This window comes from Dermacentor andersoni, chromosome 5, assembly GCF_023375885.2.
Source record: "Dermacentor andersoni chromosome 5, qqDerAnde1_hic_scaffold, whole genome shotgun sequence".
Classification (NCBI taxonomy): domain Eukaryota; kingdom Metazoa; phylum Arthropoda; class Arachnida; order Ixodida; family Ixodidae; genus Dermacentor; species Dermacentor andersoni.
In genome coordinates, this window is record NC_092818.1 from 91,984,909 (window position 1) to 92,001,847 (window position 16,939).

Below are 16,939 nucleotides of genomic sequence, written 5' to 3' on the forward strand. Positions count from 1 at the left end.
CTAACGCCAGGTTCCGTCGCTACTTCTTCGAGTGCCGCCGAGACGCCCCGGGGACTATCGTATGTGCTGGTCTGCCTCTGAAGGGGGATCCAATTGCTGGAGTGCCCGGCACCTCCGTGAGAGGCTGTAGCAGGTCCAAGGAGCCTCGCTTGAACGTCGCCGAGGTCGACGTCCACACACTAGATCGCCAGCGTCACGGGCTTGACCGAACCTCCATGGCTTCCGTCGCCAGTGCGATGCTGGCGCTCCAACCTTATTGGCCCAGAGCCTCGTCGATAATGCCTGCTCAGCGCCACTTCTCTCCCGATCACAGCTCAGGTCACGCGCCTCGAGGGCTCGTGCCGTTAGGACGAATCCGCACACATCGTTCACTTCCTTTCTTTTTTTCGCCTCATGCCTCTTATATATGACAACCATATATGTTAATATACGTCCTTGTATGTTCCTGGACGTCCTATATCATCATCATCATCATCATCATCATCATCATCATCATCATCATCATCATCCTGGCTACGCCCACTGCAGGGCAATGGCCTCTCCCATACTTCTCCAACTACCCCAGTCATCTGCTAATTGTGGCCATGTTGTGCCTGCAAACTTCTTAATCTCATCCGCCCACCTAACTTTCTGCCGCCCCCTGCTACGCTTCCCTTCTCTTGGAATCCAGTCCGTAACCCTTAATGACCATCTGTTATCTTCTCTCCTCATTACATGCACTGCCCATGCCCATTTTTATTTCTTGATTTCAACTAAGATGTCATTACCTCGTGTTTGTTCCCTCATCCAATCTGCTCTCTTATCCCCCCTTTAACGTTACACCCATCATTATTCTTTCCATAGCTCGTTGCGTCGTTCTCAATTTAAGTAGAATCCTTATCGTAAGCCTCCAGGTTTCTGCCCCGTAGGTGAATAGGTGAGAACGTGCTATATATATATATATATATATATATATATATATATATATATGCGTGCGTGTGTGTGTGTGTGCGCGTGTGTGTGTGTGCGCGTGTGTGCGCGCGCGTGTGCGTGTGTGCGCGTGTGTGCGCGTGTGCGTGTGCGTGTGTGCGCGCGTGTGCGTGTGTGCGTGTGTGCGTGCGTGTGTGCGTGTGTGTGTGCGTGCGCGCGTTTGTTCCTGTTGGTCCTATATGTTCCTAGACGCATATGTTCGGACGCGTATGTTCGGCTCAGCAGCTCGTTTTATATTCCTTCGCATATGTTCCTGGCTTCAGCCGCAACAGATGGCAAGCAATCGAGGCCATCTGTTGTGGCTGTGTCCAGGAACACATGCTGCAGTAATGAATGCGCTTAGAGGGTTTTGCAAGCGCACTGACGAGCCTACGGGCTACAAGCAGTGCGAACAAAAATAGAAAAGAGGTGCGGAGTTGGGCAAGCCATGCAGTGCCCAGAGCAGACCTACTAAAAGCATATATGCAGGTTTTAATGAAACTTTGTGAATATATTCAATGTACATGCACATGTCCGCGGAGTGCGTGTACCGGTGTGTGTTTTGGCGAAAGCTGCATAACATCGTCTTTCTAGCCTAACAGTGGGAGCACCATGCCAGGCCATAAGCCAAGTTAACATCTCCAGCTTCTCGTTAAAGACGGCATCTCAGCTCTCTCTTTGTATAAAGAAGGTCCTTCCAAGTACCGAGCTGAATGCCAAGTGAAGGGAAATGCAGTCGGAGGTGCAGAGCGTCAAAGAGGGAGGCGAGATAAGAAAATTTACAGGCATAAAGATGTATTCGGTTCACTCAAGACAGGGGCAAGCGGAGAGGGCTGGCGAGAAGTAATTTAGATGACGATGATAGAAGACAAGATTTTAGCCATTATGAAATTTTAGATTACACTTCTGAAGAATCGTAAATTATGAATTTTGGATAGAGCATCCCGCTTTGCCAGGGGCAGGAGGAAAAGCAGAAGAGCATGAAGACTCGACGTTCTGTGCCAGCTCTTCAACGTCCCAGATTCAACGTTTGAATTTGAGCATACTTAACCACATGGTACACAACAAAATGTACATAAGATGTTATATGTGAGGGAAAAAAACCAGGTTACAACAACCTGACTGGCCTCATCGCTTAATAACAAAGCAATAAAACAAATGTACAGGCAAATACAAGTACAGGTAAATAGATTCCCGAAGAAAGCGAACTAATGAATGTGCAGCACTGAGCTGCGATCCTTCTCCGACCACGTATCGAACAATTTTTTTTGGTAATCACAGTGGGCCTTCTAATAGGGACAAATAAGTATGCCGACATCCTTTTACGGTGGGCATAATAAGTTTCAGCCGTTTAATTGGCTTTCTGTGCCTTTATCAACCTCTTCACAAGCACCAACGACGATATCATTGCTACGCGTACAGGATTGAGATATCTCCTAGAGAACATGTGGGATGAATTTAGCCGAGATGCACCATATAGCGCGTCATTTGCCAAGTTCCTACTATTAAGCAACTTAACCAAATACAATGCATAGTTTCGGTTTTAAAAGCCTTCAGGAGAAGCATAGACAGTGACATAGTAACGTTATAATGGATGCGCATACATAAGGCAGAAAAAAATTCGCCCGTGAGAAGTAGCGCAAGCGGTAACGTGAAAAGAACTGTGCAATATGGGGGCACTACCAGGGGGCCAGAAATATGTCTCCCTTCGTCAAGATCACATAATCATCGCAACATCACCTCCTATAGACTTGTAACGCCACACCATGTGCCTGTGTTACAGAAATCAAACCTGAAACAACGCTTCGCACGGAAATTTAGAAATGAAAATCCAGAGTTCAGCTTTGTGACTATACCATGGCGTTTTAATTGCGCCAGGCACGAAAATCTAAACCTGAAAATTTCACTATCGTGTTCACATAGCATGTGGCTGTAATGGTCAAGTCGAATCAACTCACAGCCTGATAACGACAAAGGAAACATAGGCGTATTATTTTATCATATTCGTGTACATATAGCTATTTACGACCTGGAAACACGTGGGAAAATTGGCTGCTGTTGCGCAACCACTACGGCCAATTGGTGTTTGTGATAATTTTGCCCCACTTTGGAATTCGGAGCCCCATGGGTACTGCCGAAATTAGGCGGCCGGAGTCCGACCTATAAGCTATAACCTAGCAAACAAGGTAAGACGATAGCCTTGCTACAATGTGAGCTTGTGATGAAAAGATTGCCTTAGCATTGCCCAAGCCGCAGTCTTGAAGCAACTCAGTGAATTTTACTGCGCCTTTGCGATACTGTGAAGTACAAGCGTGGACAAAGTGTGACCGTTCTTTAGACTGCGCACTGTTTACGCGAGCATTTCGCTATCCGCCTGCTCACACTGTCAATTTCGCAATACGATCTTGCAGGCGCATTCATGCACTGTTTCTGTCTTCGCCAAACGTAAGGAATTTTACGAATCCATAGAAACACCAACCAAGCTCCGAAACTACATCAGAAAACCTCTACAAGTCTGATTAACAGTCCTAAGACTGAGGTGGAAACAGAGCCAATGATACGTGCGAAGCTTTAACCTTAGTTTGGCTCTCTGACAAAAGGATTGTGTATTTTTTAAACCTGCTTGGTCCCGCATGTTAGATTAATATAAATAAGAGAGACATGTTCGAATTCGACACGATATTAAAAATATAGGTCCAACCAGCACCGCGTTTCTGTTTCACGGATAATGCGTTTCATCTTCGTTTATGAATGGTTCCTCAATCGCGAAGCTTGAGCGGAACGCTTGCTATTCTACGCCAATTTCCGCAGTGCAGCCACACTTCACTATGTCAGGCCACATGACGTTTAACACATTAGTACCGCTGACGTTTCGATTCCCGGCCAAGCATAAATCTTGTTTGAAAGATCGAATGAATGTTTGGGAAATGCGAAATGCCTTCAACAAAGCAGGCCACCTCACCTGTTGCCTTTCTGTTCGGCAAGCCTGACTGTGCACTGTCAGCATAGCGGAACACAGGACACCCAAGAAGAACCACAGGACGGTGTATGGTTTCATCTGCGAGAAGAGCGGTAAAGTGAGCAGTTAGTCGAAAAGAGAAAACTCATAAAAAAAAAAAAAACGTGACAGTTTCCACCGAGCCATTTCACATGCATTGTACGCACATATTGCGACATACTTTCTTTATGCACGTTGCTCGCAAAAAGTCATCCGCACGAATTATACATCAGGCATATATGAAAAACAAGACAAAACAACACACACACTGTATACATAAATCAATACTTTTTTTTCCTACCATGACTATAGTACAGTGAGCATATTTACTTGTAGGAAATGTGTCATGATTCAACAAAAATGTTTTCATGAAATGTTTAAATTGAGGTGCATGAAAATCAATTTCCTGCTCAACAGTATCTGATGGTCGAAGTATTTGATAGACCAGGCCTTGACGTCAATAATTTACGCGGGTGAAAGGTGTTCTCGTTTGTTTACGCAATGGGTAACGTAATGGAGAAAGATGTGTTAATGATGTGAAGCCTATCGCTTTTTATATGTAAAAATAATCTATACTGATATACTTGGCTGGCTCGGCAAAATGAGTGCTTGCGAAACAGGTTGCATGTCGGTAGATCTCGCGGCCTACCATGATAGCTTTCAAACATTCGTATTAACTTTTTTTTTGTTGAACTATAAATTTTTAATAATTTTTTGCAGACGTTGTTCTCCAAGTTCTCCCACCGAGCATGCCACGAGCTGCCCCGTGTGTTTGATGCGGCACATGGCCTTGGACGCCTGTTTAGGTCTATTGACGGGGCCCACACGGGGGAGCTCGTGGCATGCTCGGTGGGAGCGTTGTACCTTGTTCCACTTTCGTGCTGCAAAAAGTACTTTGGGCAGGAGGGACGCTGTCTTAATATCCGCCTTAAGGAGCACCAAGGTGCGATCAGGAATTCAACAGGCTCGAATCTGGCCGCGCATTGTGGAAATTGGCCATGCAAACCTTTGTTTAAAAAAAAAAGAAACATCGTATAAAACGGAAATCAAATCAACCGCGAGATTGTGGAAGCCTACTTCATGCATGTCGACTCAGGTGCATGCGTCAGCTGGACTTCTATCTCTCTGCATGATAAGGAAACGAACTTTTTTGAATGGCAAGATAGGCCGACGCCCTTTCACCACTTGTACGCGTCCCTTTGTCACATGGGGATTTAAGACTATTGCAGTATGTTTTTATTCCAATCTCCTGACGTAAAATTTGCGTAACCGCCGACGCAGGCATCGGGCGGTGACCCGCAGGTTTGTCTGAAGAGACCGATCAAACGCTCTCCTCATTAATAAGAGATCACTTTTGTTGGCTTTAAAAACCGAATAACACTGCCTACACTGAGCGGCTTGCCTTATCTAATTGCCTGACAAGAGGCGAGGAGCACGCTCAAGTGGAGAGGGATTCGATGGGGCCGAGCCAGGGAACTGAATGTCGATAACTGGATGAAGAGGGTGGTGCCGGCGTCTGCGATTGGTCCGCCTTCCCTTATTAGCTTGCGGTGACGGGTCGAAAATCGCGGCGGCATGCAACGGAAGGTTAAGAATGCTGCTAAAACGGTTCCTCAGCAAAGAATAGTTGGCAGAGCGAGGTAATAAACGTGCCGAAAGTGCTCGAAAACGTTACACAGCCAGGCAAAAAGTTTTATTGTATGCAAATAAACCGACGACCTCCGGCAGGTGCGGGTAGCCAGTACCTGAGCGATCGGCGGCAGCCATATTTTATTACTTTACGAATGGGGTAGCCTGCGGCTATTCAGAAAAAAAAATCACTTGTTCGGCATATTAATGCATCTTTAACGCATACACGTCACTTCGACGCGGTGAGTTTTCATGGTTTCGTAACGTCGCGTGACAGGCAGGTGTAGTGGGTGCAGCCCTAAAATTTTTGCCAATAGCCGAGGTCTAATGCGAAAAGGCGCCGAGTGAGAAATAACTATTTTTCTTTTGTTCTGTTCAGTCATGCATAATCAGTGTGTACACGTCATATCGGATGGGGAGCTGTCGCGTGGCAGACAGGCGAAGTGGGGGTGGTCGAAAAAAGTTTGTGACCAATCGCGGAGGGCTGATTCCAGAACTGGGATAGAAAAGTTTGGAAAAGCTTTATGTTACAGTGCCCATGATCCGATTCTCTGTATATTTAATCACTTGTTTGAAGAAATAAACCAGTTGTTAGTCGGCGCTCTTATCGTCCACTCCCTTTTGTCCTTCGTCCGGGTTGCGCTGTACACCCCTAGTAATATGTTCAGTCGCCAACTCGTCCAGCTTGTTGTGTTGAGTCATCTACACAATGCAACATTATTTTGAGAAAACCTCCACCGTAAATGTCGCTCAGTATGTGCTACAACACGAACACACGTGGCAAAGCGGTCGCGGGTTGTGAATCATACTGAGAGCGAGCGATAGATAGTACGCATACAGTGCTCAGCGACTGAAACGTGATGGTCAAAAGGGTGGCAGTTTGGGCTAGTTGGTATGTCATGTCTTTTTTAGGCTAGTAGAGCAGCTCAGAACGCGCAAAAAAGGAAAGTGGAAGGGGTAATGAAAAGGAATGGAGGACAGAGTGAGCGCTAACTTCCAACTGATGGTTTATTTTGTGACACAGAAGGCTACTTATACACTCAGCGAACCATGTGACATAAAGAGACAACAACACAAAACCAAGCAACAAAAGCAAAAGTAACCGTGTGAAAAAACATATTCGAACAGCCTGTGGGGGCAGTGCGATATACGCCAATTCATTGCTTGATAACGATAATGAAGGTGAGCTTACACATGCATGGTCAAGACCTATGATAACTTTTGCTTCAATGATTTCTCTTGTAAGCTGATTATGACTACGACCTAGAATGACGCATTCTTCTCAAACGCGTTCGCAACCACACGTTTTGCTGTGCTGCGCAAAAAAACCCCCAGCTGTAATACAATTCTTAGCATTGTAACAATGTTCGCGCAGCCTATCATTCAGACATCGGCCAGTCAGACCGACGTAACGTTTTCGTTTTCGACGTAATGTCACATGATTTGCTCAGTGTATAAGTAGCCTTCTGAGTCACGAAATAAACCTTCACTTGGAAGTTAGCGCTCACTCTGTCCTCCATTCCTTTTCATTACCCCTTCCACTTTCCTTTTTTGCACGTTTTTTGCTTGTGGCAGTGCCAGTTGCGTGAACTTCGCGGCCGTCGTTCCGATAGAAGACCGACTCCTGGAAACACTGTTTACTCGCCGACAAACTTGGACCTACCAGAACGCATCCACAATATTTTGGCGTTGGGACCTAAGTTCACGGTGGAATCTGGTAAACGACCGGAGGAGATGCTGTCAATGGGTAGGCAAATTTCCAAGTTTGCGGCGGAAGAGGATGTTTCGCGCGTTATTTTCTAAGGTGTAGGGGCCACATTCCGGTCTAGACAGGCACTTCCGAAGGTTTCTTTGAAACGTGTAGCTGACTATCTGCGTGACAATTCGATTTGTGTGTTGCCGGCAGATAAAGAAGGCGGACTCTGTGTACTCTCGGAAGGGAATTTTCATGGAAGAGCTGATCAGGCAATTTCCGCCATTTTTAGACGACAGGTTGCAGTGTCCTTAAGTAAGGTAAAAGCTAATGCTATGAAACTTTGCAGATAATTTAACTTGGACAAAATGTTGAAAAGCATTGCCAGCAGCAGACGAGATCACCTAGAGGTGTTTTTTAGCGCGAAAACGCACAACCCTGAAGTACCGTTGAGGGTTATTGTTTCAGAAAAGGACACGTGGCAGAAGTCTGTCGCGCTGTTTCTGCAAGCCAAGCGAGCCGTTCTACCTGTGAATGACCCGTTTTTAATAAGTAACTTCGACGAAGTGATTGACTTTCTGAAGGACAACTCCGATCGAGGCTTCCAAGTCTTCTCCGTTGACGATAAAGACCTATACTATTCTATTCCTCACAATGACCTGCATGCTGTCAGCTATTTCGCAGACGATTGGTGAATATGGTGCCACCCGTTTTCAGAATAATGCTGGGCTGTCAAGTAACCAATTTTTAGAACTTTTGAGCTCCTATGTGTCATCAACATTCATTACATGGAATGATACCATCTATTTGCAGAAAAACAGAGTGTGCATCGGTTCTTGCATTGCCCCGCTCCTCAGTGAGTTATTTTTATCTTGTCTAGATGTCGCCATGTCAGTGAACCTTAATCAGACTAATGTTTTTAAGACATTTCGTTATGTGGACAATTATTTGTTTTGTATTCAGTGTTATCCGGCTGACCATGAGACTGAGGTTGCCATGGTGGTACCAATAGCCGAAGAATGCCTTGCCCCCCTTGATGTTACCCACGAGCTCCCACAGAATGACACGATCCGGTCTTTGGATCTGCGCTTAGCTTGTTCCGATATTCACACGTGTTGGTACCATGAACCTCGTGCCAACAAACAACTTCTTCCGTTTCATTCGGCTCATTCCAAGTTGGTCAAGAGAGGCATTGCTAACCTTTGCCTAAATAATGCTTTGCAAAAATCATGCCACCATTCGGTTTTGTCTAGCTTTGCTTCTCAGTGCGAACGGCTTTCGCAGGCTGGTTTTCCCGTGTCCTTACAGGTGCCAATAGCTGAACGGATTCTAAGAGAGTTTAGAAAAGATAACCGGCAGGAAGATAATCCTACAACTACTCGGAATAGGACAATCATTATCCCGTATATCCACACCGTCTCACATAATCTGAAGAAATTCGCCAAGCGAGTGGATATTCGTGTGGTGTTTTCTGCCCCTAAGAAGCTTATAAGGATTTGCAAGCTGACTAATCCGAATAAGGAGACTCCTCCCATCTGTGATAAGAATTATAAAAAAAAAGTTTGTTAATTTGACACATTGTGTTGTTTATTGTTTTCCACTCATGTGCGAAAAACGTTACGTCGGTCAGACTGGCCGATGTCTGAATGCTAGGCTGCGCGAACATTGTTAGAATGCTAAGGAAGGAAAAAGTGGAGAAGGAAGGCAAGGAGGTTAACCAGTTTAGCCTAACCGGTTTGCTACCCTACACATGGGAGCGGGATGGGGGGGGATGAAAGATGGGAGGAGAGAGAGAGAATGCTAAGAATTGTATTACAGCTGGGGGGTTCTTGCGCAGCCCTGCAAAACGTGTGGTTGCGAATCTGTTTTAGAAGAATGCGCAATTCTAAGTCGTAGTCATAACCAGCTTACAAGAGAAATCATTGAAGCAAATGCTATCATAGGTCTTGGTCATGCATGTGTAAACTCACCTTCATTATCGTGATCAAGCAATGAATATGTGTATCTCGCACTGCCGCCACGGGCTGTCCGAATATGTTTTTTCACATGGTTACTTTTGCTTTTGTTGCTTGGTTTTGTGCTGTTGTCTCTTCATGTCACATGGTCCGCTGAGTGTATAAGTAGCCTTCTGAGTCACGAAATACGCCATCGACTTGGAAGTTAGCGCTCACCCTGTTCTCTGTTACTTTACATTACCCCTTCCACTTTCCTTTTTTGCTCGTTCTGAGCTGCGCTGCAAGCCTAAAGAAGACTGAAACGTGGTACGCGGAGAGCGCGGCTGGCTCGCCATGCACCGTGGCGAACGTTGTAGACACCAAGACGATTAATTTCCGTACACGATGAAGGCGATGGAGTGCGTGACACATTGTGACTGGACTTGGTCCACCCCAGCGATCACCCAGCGCTCTCCAGTGGCGTAGAAAGCGCCAGCGGCCACGCGGTCGAAGCATCGCGTTTCCAATCACTGAGCAATCTACCCAAATACCCAAAGTGGACCTGAGGACGTCCGCCACAGTAGCCTAATTGGTAACGCACCGAACGCTCAATGCGGAAGGTGTGGGCTCCGCTCCCACCTGTGGCGAGTTGGCTTATCGTCCGCTTAAATCTCTTCCTCATTATTTCTGCATTTCAATTAAACGTAGCCCTTATTTTTCCTATGCTTTTTTGACGGTGTTGCTTCCTGTTTTCGTTCCCTGGTTGTGATGAACAACAACATCGAGCTCCTCGGATCCCCTCGTTCATCACGCACTTAAAACGTGTAGTTACACCTACATGCACGACGTAGAATGAACAGACGAAGATTTGAACATTCCGCGATCTATGCAGTGACGTTACGGGATGGTGTATCTATATGGGAAATTGACAAGTATATTGGAGAGCGCACACGCAAAAATAACGAGTAAAAGCTTATGCAGATATTGTACATTCAGTGTATGTGCCTTTCTTTCATGGCTACCTGAACCAGGCTGTTCAGAAAATTCAATTTCTTGTAAATTACTGTAAATTCCTGAAAGATAACCTGCTGTAACACGAGAATTAACAAAGTACATGCTATGCAGTGACATCGGTCGGAGGATCTGTCCTGCAGTCAACGGTGAAAGCAGATGTCGCTCGGCACGCGCTTTGACAATAAATACAGCGTACCTTCACGTTGCTAAATATTAGGTGCTCTGACGCGCGGTTGCCTCATCTTTCAATTCCTTTTTTCCGGAGAGAGAGAAAACAAGGATAGGAAAGGCAGGGAGGTCCACCAGAAGGGCATCCGGTTTTCTACTCTACACGGGGGTGGGGGAAAGGGGAATAGAATTTTTTTTTCAGATATGCACTGATACAGCAACTTGCTGTTTAGGCAATTGTCGGCAGATACTGTCTTCGTTAGCAGGAACGTTTAGAGAGACAGAAAGGGAGGAATGGCAAGGAGGTTAACGAAGAGCAAGCCTCCCGTTTGCTGCCCTGCACGTTAGTTGGGGAAAAAAGGGGTTAGAACAAAGGAGGAGAGAACGAGAGAGAAAGAGACAGACTAATACTGCAGGCGTTCACGGAGTCCAGCAGATCACAAAAAAGTACAGCAATGCTTTAACAGACTTCTGACATGGTATAGAGTGACTTTTAAGGTGGAGGAAAGCAGAAACGCTTACACGCATGTGGCAGTGATAGGGGCGAATCAGGCCTGCCTAGCTTTTGATTATGCTAATTTCAAATCAAATCAAGCTGTATTATTATTATTATTATTATTATTATTATTATTATTATTATTATTATTATTATTTGTTTTGAACACATATACACAGTTAACAGGAAAGGGAAAGCGAGGAGCAGGCTGGCAACTGCCACCGGAAGGGGCACAACGCCTGCCTACTCTTCTGAAGGGAGGTGACAGCAGCACAGAAATGGAAGATAGGAAGGAGGGGAGGAAAGAGGAAAGGAAGAGCAACAGCACAAATCTAAAGACTAAAGTAGAACACAGTACACTACGCACGTTGTTCCGCCGAGTTTCGACTCTGCAGCCGGAATTAAAGTGACGCCGCGTCGAACAGCCTCCACAATTATCAATCACATCCATGGCTGTAAGGATTAACGTACCAAAGCAACTCACAGGGTCACGAGAGACGCCGTCCTAGATGGCTCGGAAATGCGTTCAACCATATATAGTGGTGGTTGACGTACACTGAGAGTACAGTCACTCTACCTCAAGCATGTTACAGCCTGGCGTTTTTTCAATTTGCCGTAATAATGATAACCTTTGCCAATCATTTTTCTTGATATCAGCTGCCAATAAGGAATGAATTGACAACCATGTGTTTATAACCTGTAAAGCCTCGCGAAACTTGAAGATCGTACGGATATGCGAACACTCTCAGTGAATGTACTTAGCCATTCGCGGCATTAATACATGGGAACGTTCGTCTTCCTTTGACAGAACAATACGTGAGCCTCGCAGTTGTTTTCCTAGACGTTAAACGGTTCTTCCTTCAGAAACCTGAAAATAATTTTGAGGGCCCTGCATAAGCGTGCTTTGCGCAACTCCTGCTAGCCATGCGGCAAAGCCTGACTGCCTCATCGTGCGCTTCGAGTCGTTGGAGGAGCAAGCTTGCCGTGACCGTATGAGTCGGTGGCATCGTGTGCAAAAGAGAAACCTGATCTTGCCATCACAACCCTTCTCAATGATACGTGGGTTTTAATGTCTTAAAGAAACACTAGGGCTATGCTAGACACGGTAGTGTAGGGCTCAGAGAGGGAGCGATGGAGGTAGTGCTCTAACGATACACTGGAGACGTTAGCCTGGCTGATCGACTCCCATTCTACTCCAGTTGCTGGGCGATTGATATGATATAGAAAGTGATAAACACATAGAAACACATACAGTCAAATACACACAAGTATATAATATACACTATCAGAGATATTCACAAAGGAGAGGCTTAGATTATACGTCTGTTGTTATTTGACGTGCACCTAAATGTAAGTTCGTCAACCGTCTTGCATGTCGCCCTCGTCGACGTTATTACGAGTGAAAGTAACTCGGCTGCAAAATGAAGATGGAGAGCCTTATCTGGTGGCGGTGAAAACGTCTTCATTCACTAGAGCCGGCCTTACTTGGCAATGGCACATGCACTCTTTGGGGGAATATATTGGAGTGTATAAAAAGGGGAAAATAAATAAATAAAATACAATATAAATAAACACAAGTTCAGAATACGTAGGTTATAATCAAAAGAATCATATTTTGAGAGTGTATATCTATGATAATGAGGAGGGAGGGAGAGTCAGAACGCAAATAAACATAACACAAATCAAACTAAATTCGGCGAGCTAAAGACTTATAAACATATGCAGACAATATGACCGCACGAGATGGACAAAGCGTGAAGGGCAGCTAGATTGGAAGCAATGGTGGATAGAATAAGCTTTCTTTTTCTTTTTTTTCTTAGTCCTAATGTGAAGTGCCCACTTCAACATGCGGCCGCCACATTATGTAATCGAAGTTGGCACCTTGTGCTCAGCCACAACAAGGGCGCGAGTCCTTTCAGACACAGTTATTTAAAGAAAGCCTCTAGGGGCCCTATTACGCATGGATTCTTTTCATTTTCTTTACTACTCTCGTCATACGTCATTGGTTGGCACAACGGCAAGAATCCAGCCACGACAGAGCGTTCTTTCTTTCTTTCTCTCTTTCTTTCTTTCTTTCATTCATTTTCTCTTTCCGCATCGCTTATTCCCGAGCAATCGCCATCAACCGAGGCCGTGCCCAGCCAGACAAGATGTGACACATTCGTCAACGAACACAGAAAAAAAAAGCAAAAGTAAAAAATGCAGCACGTAGAGATGTGTGTAGTACGCGGCTCGCGCGGAAATCGGGAAAATTGATTATGGAGGCCGTCGGCGGTTGTTCACCTTGCGACAAGCTCGCGCGCGTGCATGTATAGCGGGCCGCGGGCGGTCCTGCCTCGGCACACTGAGGCGACGATTCGTTTCCGCGTCGGTGATCGTCGGAGCGACGCGTCGGGAAGCGAGCGAACGCGACCACGTTGCAGCGGGGACGCAAAGAAAAAAACTCACGCCGCTTATACGCGTATAATGGGCGGTGAACGCGAGGTGTTTGTTTTTAGCGCGACAGGCTCCATACCCAACGGCTCGCAATATGTTTTCATGTTTACAAACAGGCTTCCCAGAAGACTTCCGGTTAAGCCCTCTGGAACAGCACAACTTACAATAGCCTATAAATTTACAGAGCGCTCCAGCTGGCATCAGTTTTGCTGTGAAGTTGGAATGTTCTGCAAGTCCATACATGAGACCAACACATGCCGCACTTTCTTTATATCTGAACACATCAAGAATGTGTGCGTATACAGTAAACTGTGCGCGAAATACTTCCGTTTTCTTGGCTAGCTTCACTGTCAGAAATGCATGGCCGGGAGTTTTCTGGGGTCATAAATGCACTGCTGCCACAGCGTGTCTGGTTTGCTTCATCGTTTAGAAAAGCTCACAGTTACTTAACTTATCGTTAACCGACTATAACCTGCGGTCTGTAGACCTACAGAATGGATGCCAAGAGCTGCACTCGAGAATATCAGGGAACTATGCGGCGTGGTTAAATTAGGAAATTCGCAGACGTGAGATGGGATCAACTGACACACGACAGGGGTAACTGGAGAACGCCGGTAGAGGCGTTCGTCCTGCACTGAACATATGAACGCTGACGATGAATCCGCCGGCAAAAGCTTCGTGCTTTAAAAGCATGCTTTGTAACGCAGGCGGAGAGCAGTCGCACCCCGCCAACGCGTCCGGCTCCAACCTGCTCAGTCACCCAGTGCTAATCTTCCAACGGTCAGTGGTAGCGGAAGGCAAATGTGCAGTAGCGGTCGCAGTGCTAGACGTGAAGGCACGCACGCGCTGATAGCTTTCTTTAACTCTTGCACCCCACTTTGCTGTTTGTATGTTTCTGTCCACTTATGTGAGCTTAGTAGCTCAAGGGTGATGTTGACACGTGATTATGTACAAATATATACAAAGATATGAGAAGCACCACTTCGCGGTTATCTTTGGTTTATTTGCCCAACAGTAGGACCGACCTTTTTTTGAAAAAGTTCCGTCCCCCGACCGAAACTGTTCGGTAAATGAACCAAAAATAACCCCGAAGTTGTGCTTCTCATCCTTCTAAATAGGTTTCGCCGATTGAAGAATCCAGTTACTATACAAGTTTCCGGCATTTCGTTTCGAAGCCGGTTCTCCCAGAGCGAAAGCCCGATGCTCTAAACATTAGGGCACGGACGTTTACACACGCATGCGCAAGTGCCGACTTGCGTTGCTTCGAGCTCTAATGGAAAAGCTTGAATGGGTGCCTTGGACGCTTCGAACTCTTGGGTGACCGTTTTCCGCGAAACTTTCGTTTGTACTCCCCATTCGTATTTTACACATCTTTTGGGGCTTAAAAGACTTGGAACATTCCTTAGCAAAGCACCACCCTGTTCTAGCGCACGTCACAGTTGTGAAGCAAGAATTGAGCGCCCGGCCTTTGTATACATTCCACGGCCGATGTCGTCCGAGCGCCGATGAGAAAAATTATTCAGCGGACGAACAAGGAAAGCGGAAAGTCGTAACTTCACACCGAGGTTTGAGGCGTCATCACTTGACATTCCCGCAAGAAAACGCGTGCTCGTTTATGTTTGTGTGTGTCATCTTGTCTGTCTGGTTGCCTGTGTGTCTATGTCTGCGTCTTTATGTGTGTGCGTTTGCGTGCGTCCGTGTTACGTCATTTTTTGCTTTGTTTTCTCTCAAGCTGATTTTTTCTATTATTGTCGTGTTGTTTCTTCCCTGAGAAGTGTAAACACCTTTATGCGTTGTACTCGTTGTGCTGCAAAATGTGTTTTCTTAATGTTCTTAACTTGTTTTTAAAGAACTTGCGCTTCCTACTATAATGTCCTGCGGAGAATGCGGTCATGTCAAATAAATGAACAAATAGAAATAAAGATAGACTGAGCCCGCGGCGGCCGCATTTCGATGGGGGCGAAATGCGAAAACACCCGTGTACTTAGATTTAGGTGCACGTTAAAGAAACCCAGGTGGTCGAAATTTTCCGGAGTCCTCCACTACGGCGTGCCTCATAATCAGAAAGTGGTTTTGGCACGTTAAACCCCATAATTAAAAAAGATAGCCTGAGCGTTCACGTTCGCGGTCATGCGCGATTACAATGCGCAGCCTTGCTCAAGGTTGGTCTATGCGACAAATTTGAGGCCCTATAACGTAAAACTATTCCAATCTGTTTTTATTCCAATCTCCTGACGTCAGATTTACGTAGGTGCCGACGCAAGCAACAGGAGTTGATCCACAGCGTCGTTCTAATAACCCAACAAACGCTCTCCTCGTTTGCAGGAGGTCCCTTTTGTTTGCTTTAAAAACGAATAACGTTGCCTGCATTGAGCGGTTTCTCTTATCTAATTGGACCCGCCGTGGTTGCTCAGTGGCTATGGTGTTAGGCTGCTGAGCACGAGGTCGCGGGATCGAATCCCGGCCACGGCGGCCGCATTTCGATGGAGGCGAAATGCGAAAACACCCGTGTACTTAGATTTAGGTGCACGTTAAAGAACCCCAGGTGGTCAAAATTTCCGGAGTCCTCCACTACGGCGTGCCTCATAATCAGAAAGTGGTTTTGGCACGTAAAACCCAATAATTTAATTTAATTTATCTAATTGGCTGACAAGAGGCGACGAGTACGCTCAAGTGGAGAGGATTTCGATGGGGCCGAGCCAGCGTGGCGAGAAGAGATAACCGGATGAGGAGGGTGGTGCCGGCGTCTGCGATTGGCCCGCTTCCCCTTACATTGCTTGCGGTGGCTGGTCGAAAATCACGGCACCGCGCGACGGAAGGTTAAGAATGCTGCTTAAACGGATCCTCAGCAAAGAAGAGTTGGCAAAGCGATGTCGTATACGTGCTTAAGGGGCTCGATAACGTTATATGGCTACGCAAAAAGTTTTGTTATACGCAAATAAACCCATGCTATCGGGCAGGTGCGAGTAGCCAGTGCCTGAGCGATCGGCGGGCAGCCATCTTCTATTCCTTTCGGAACGGGGCAGTCTGCGGCTATTCATAAAAAAAATCGTTTTTGTTCGGCATATTAACGCATATTTAATGCGTACACGTCACTTTGACGTGGTGAGTTTTCGCGGTTTTGTGACGTTGCGTGACAGACAGGCGAAATGGGCGCAGCCCGACAGCTTTTGACGCGTAGCAGATGGCTAATGGCAAAAAAAGCATGGAATCAGAAATAATAATGTTTATTTTGTTCGGCTTAACCATGCAATATTAGTGTGTACATATATCAGATGGGGCGTCTCCGCGGTTTCAGTGACATCGCGTGACAGACAGGTGAAGCGGTTTTCTTTTTCGATTTTTCGACCACTCGTGAAAGGCTGATTGCAGAATTGGAACAGAAAAGTTTGGAATAGTTTCGCGTTATAGCGCACCTGGGCAAATGTTAAGGAAACAGTGCAACTGTTATCAGCTACTTCAAAACAAAATGGAATTATGGTGTGTAACCTCCCGACGTAACTAGCGGTTGGTGAGGAGGCGTCGCAACGAATGGGATCGAGCGACATCGTTGTGGAGGACTGCGGATTGATATGAGCGCTTTAGCATTCTGCCCTCCGCAGAATGCCGCCGCCGCGGCCGGG

The 16,939-nt window shown here is 46.1% G+C and overlaps 1 protein-coding gene across 4 annotated transcripts in view; it reads right to left on the reverse strand.

The window, feature by feature from the left end:
* Positions 1-16,939, reverse strand: part of LOC126530861 (uncharacterized) — a 69,575-nt gene that overhangs the window by 1,302 nt on the left and 51,334 nt on the right. For all 4 annotated transcript variants that reach the window (XR_011894764.1, XR_011894763.1, XM_050178164.3 and 1 more), the window contains exon 2: positions 3,911-4,006. Coding sequence is in view for 2 of the 4 variants with exons in the window: in XM_050178164.3 (XP_050034121.1) it covers positions 3,911-4,006 (96 nt within the window). In the remaining 2 variants the exon portion in view is untranslated. The remainder of the gene's footprint in view (positions 1-3,910; positions 4,007-16,939) is intronic.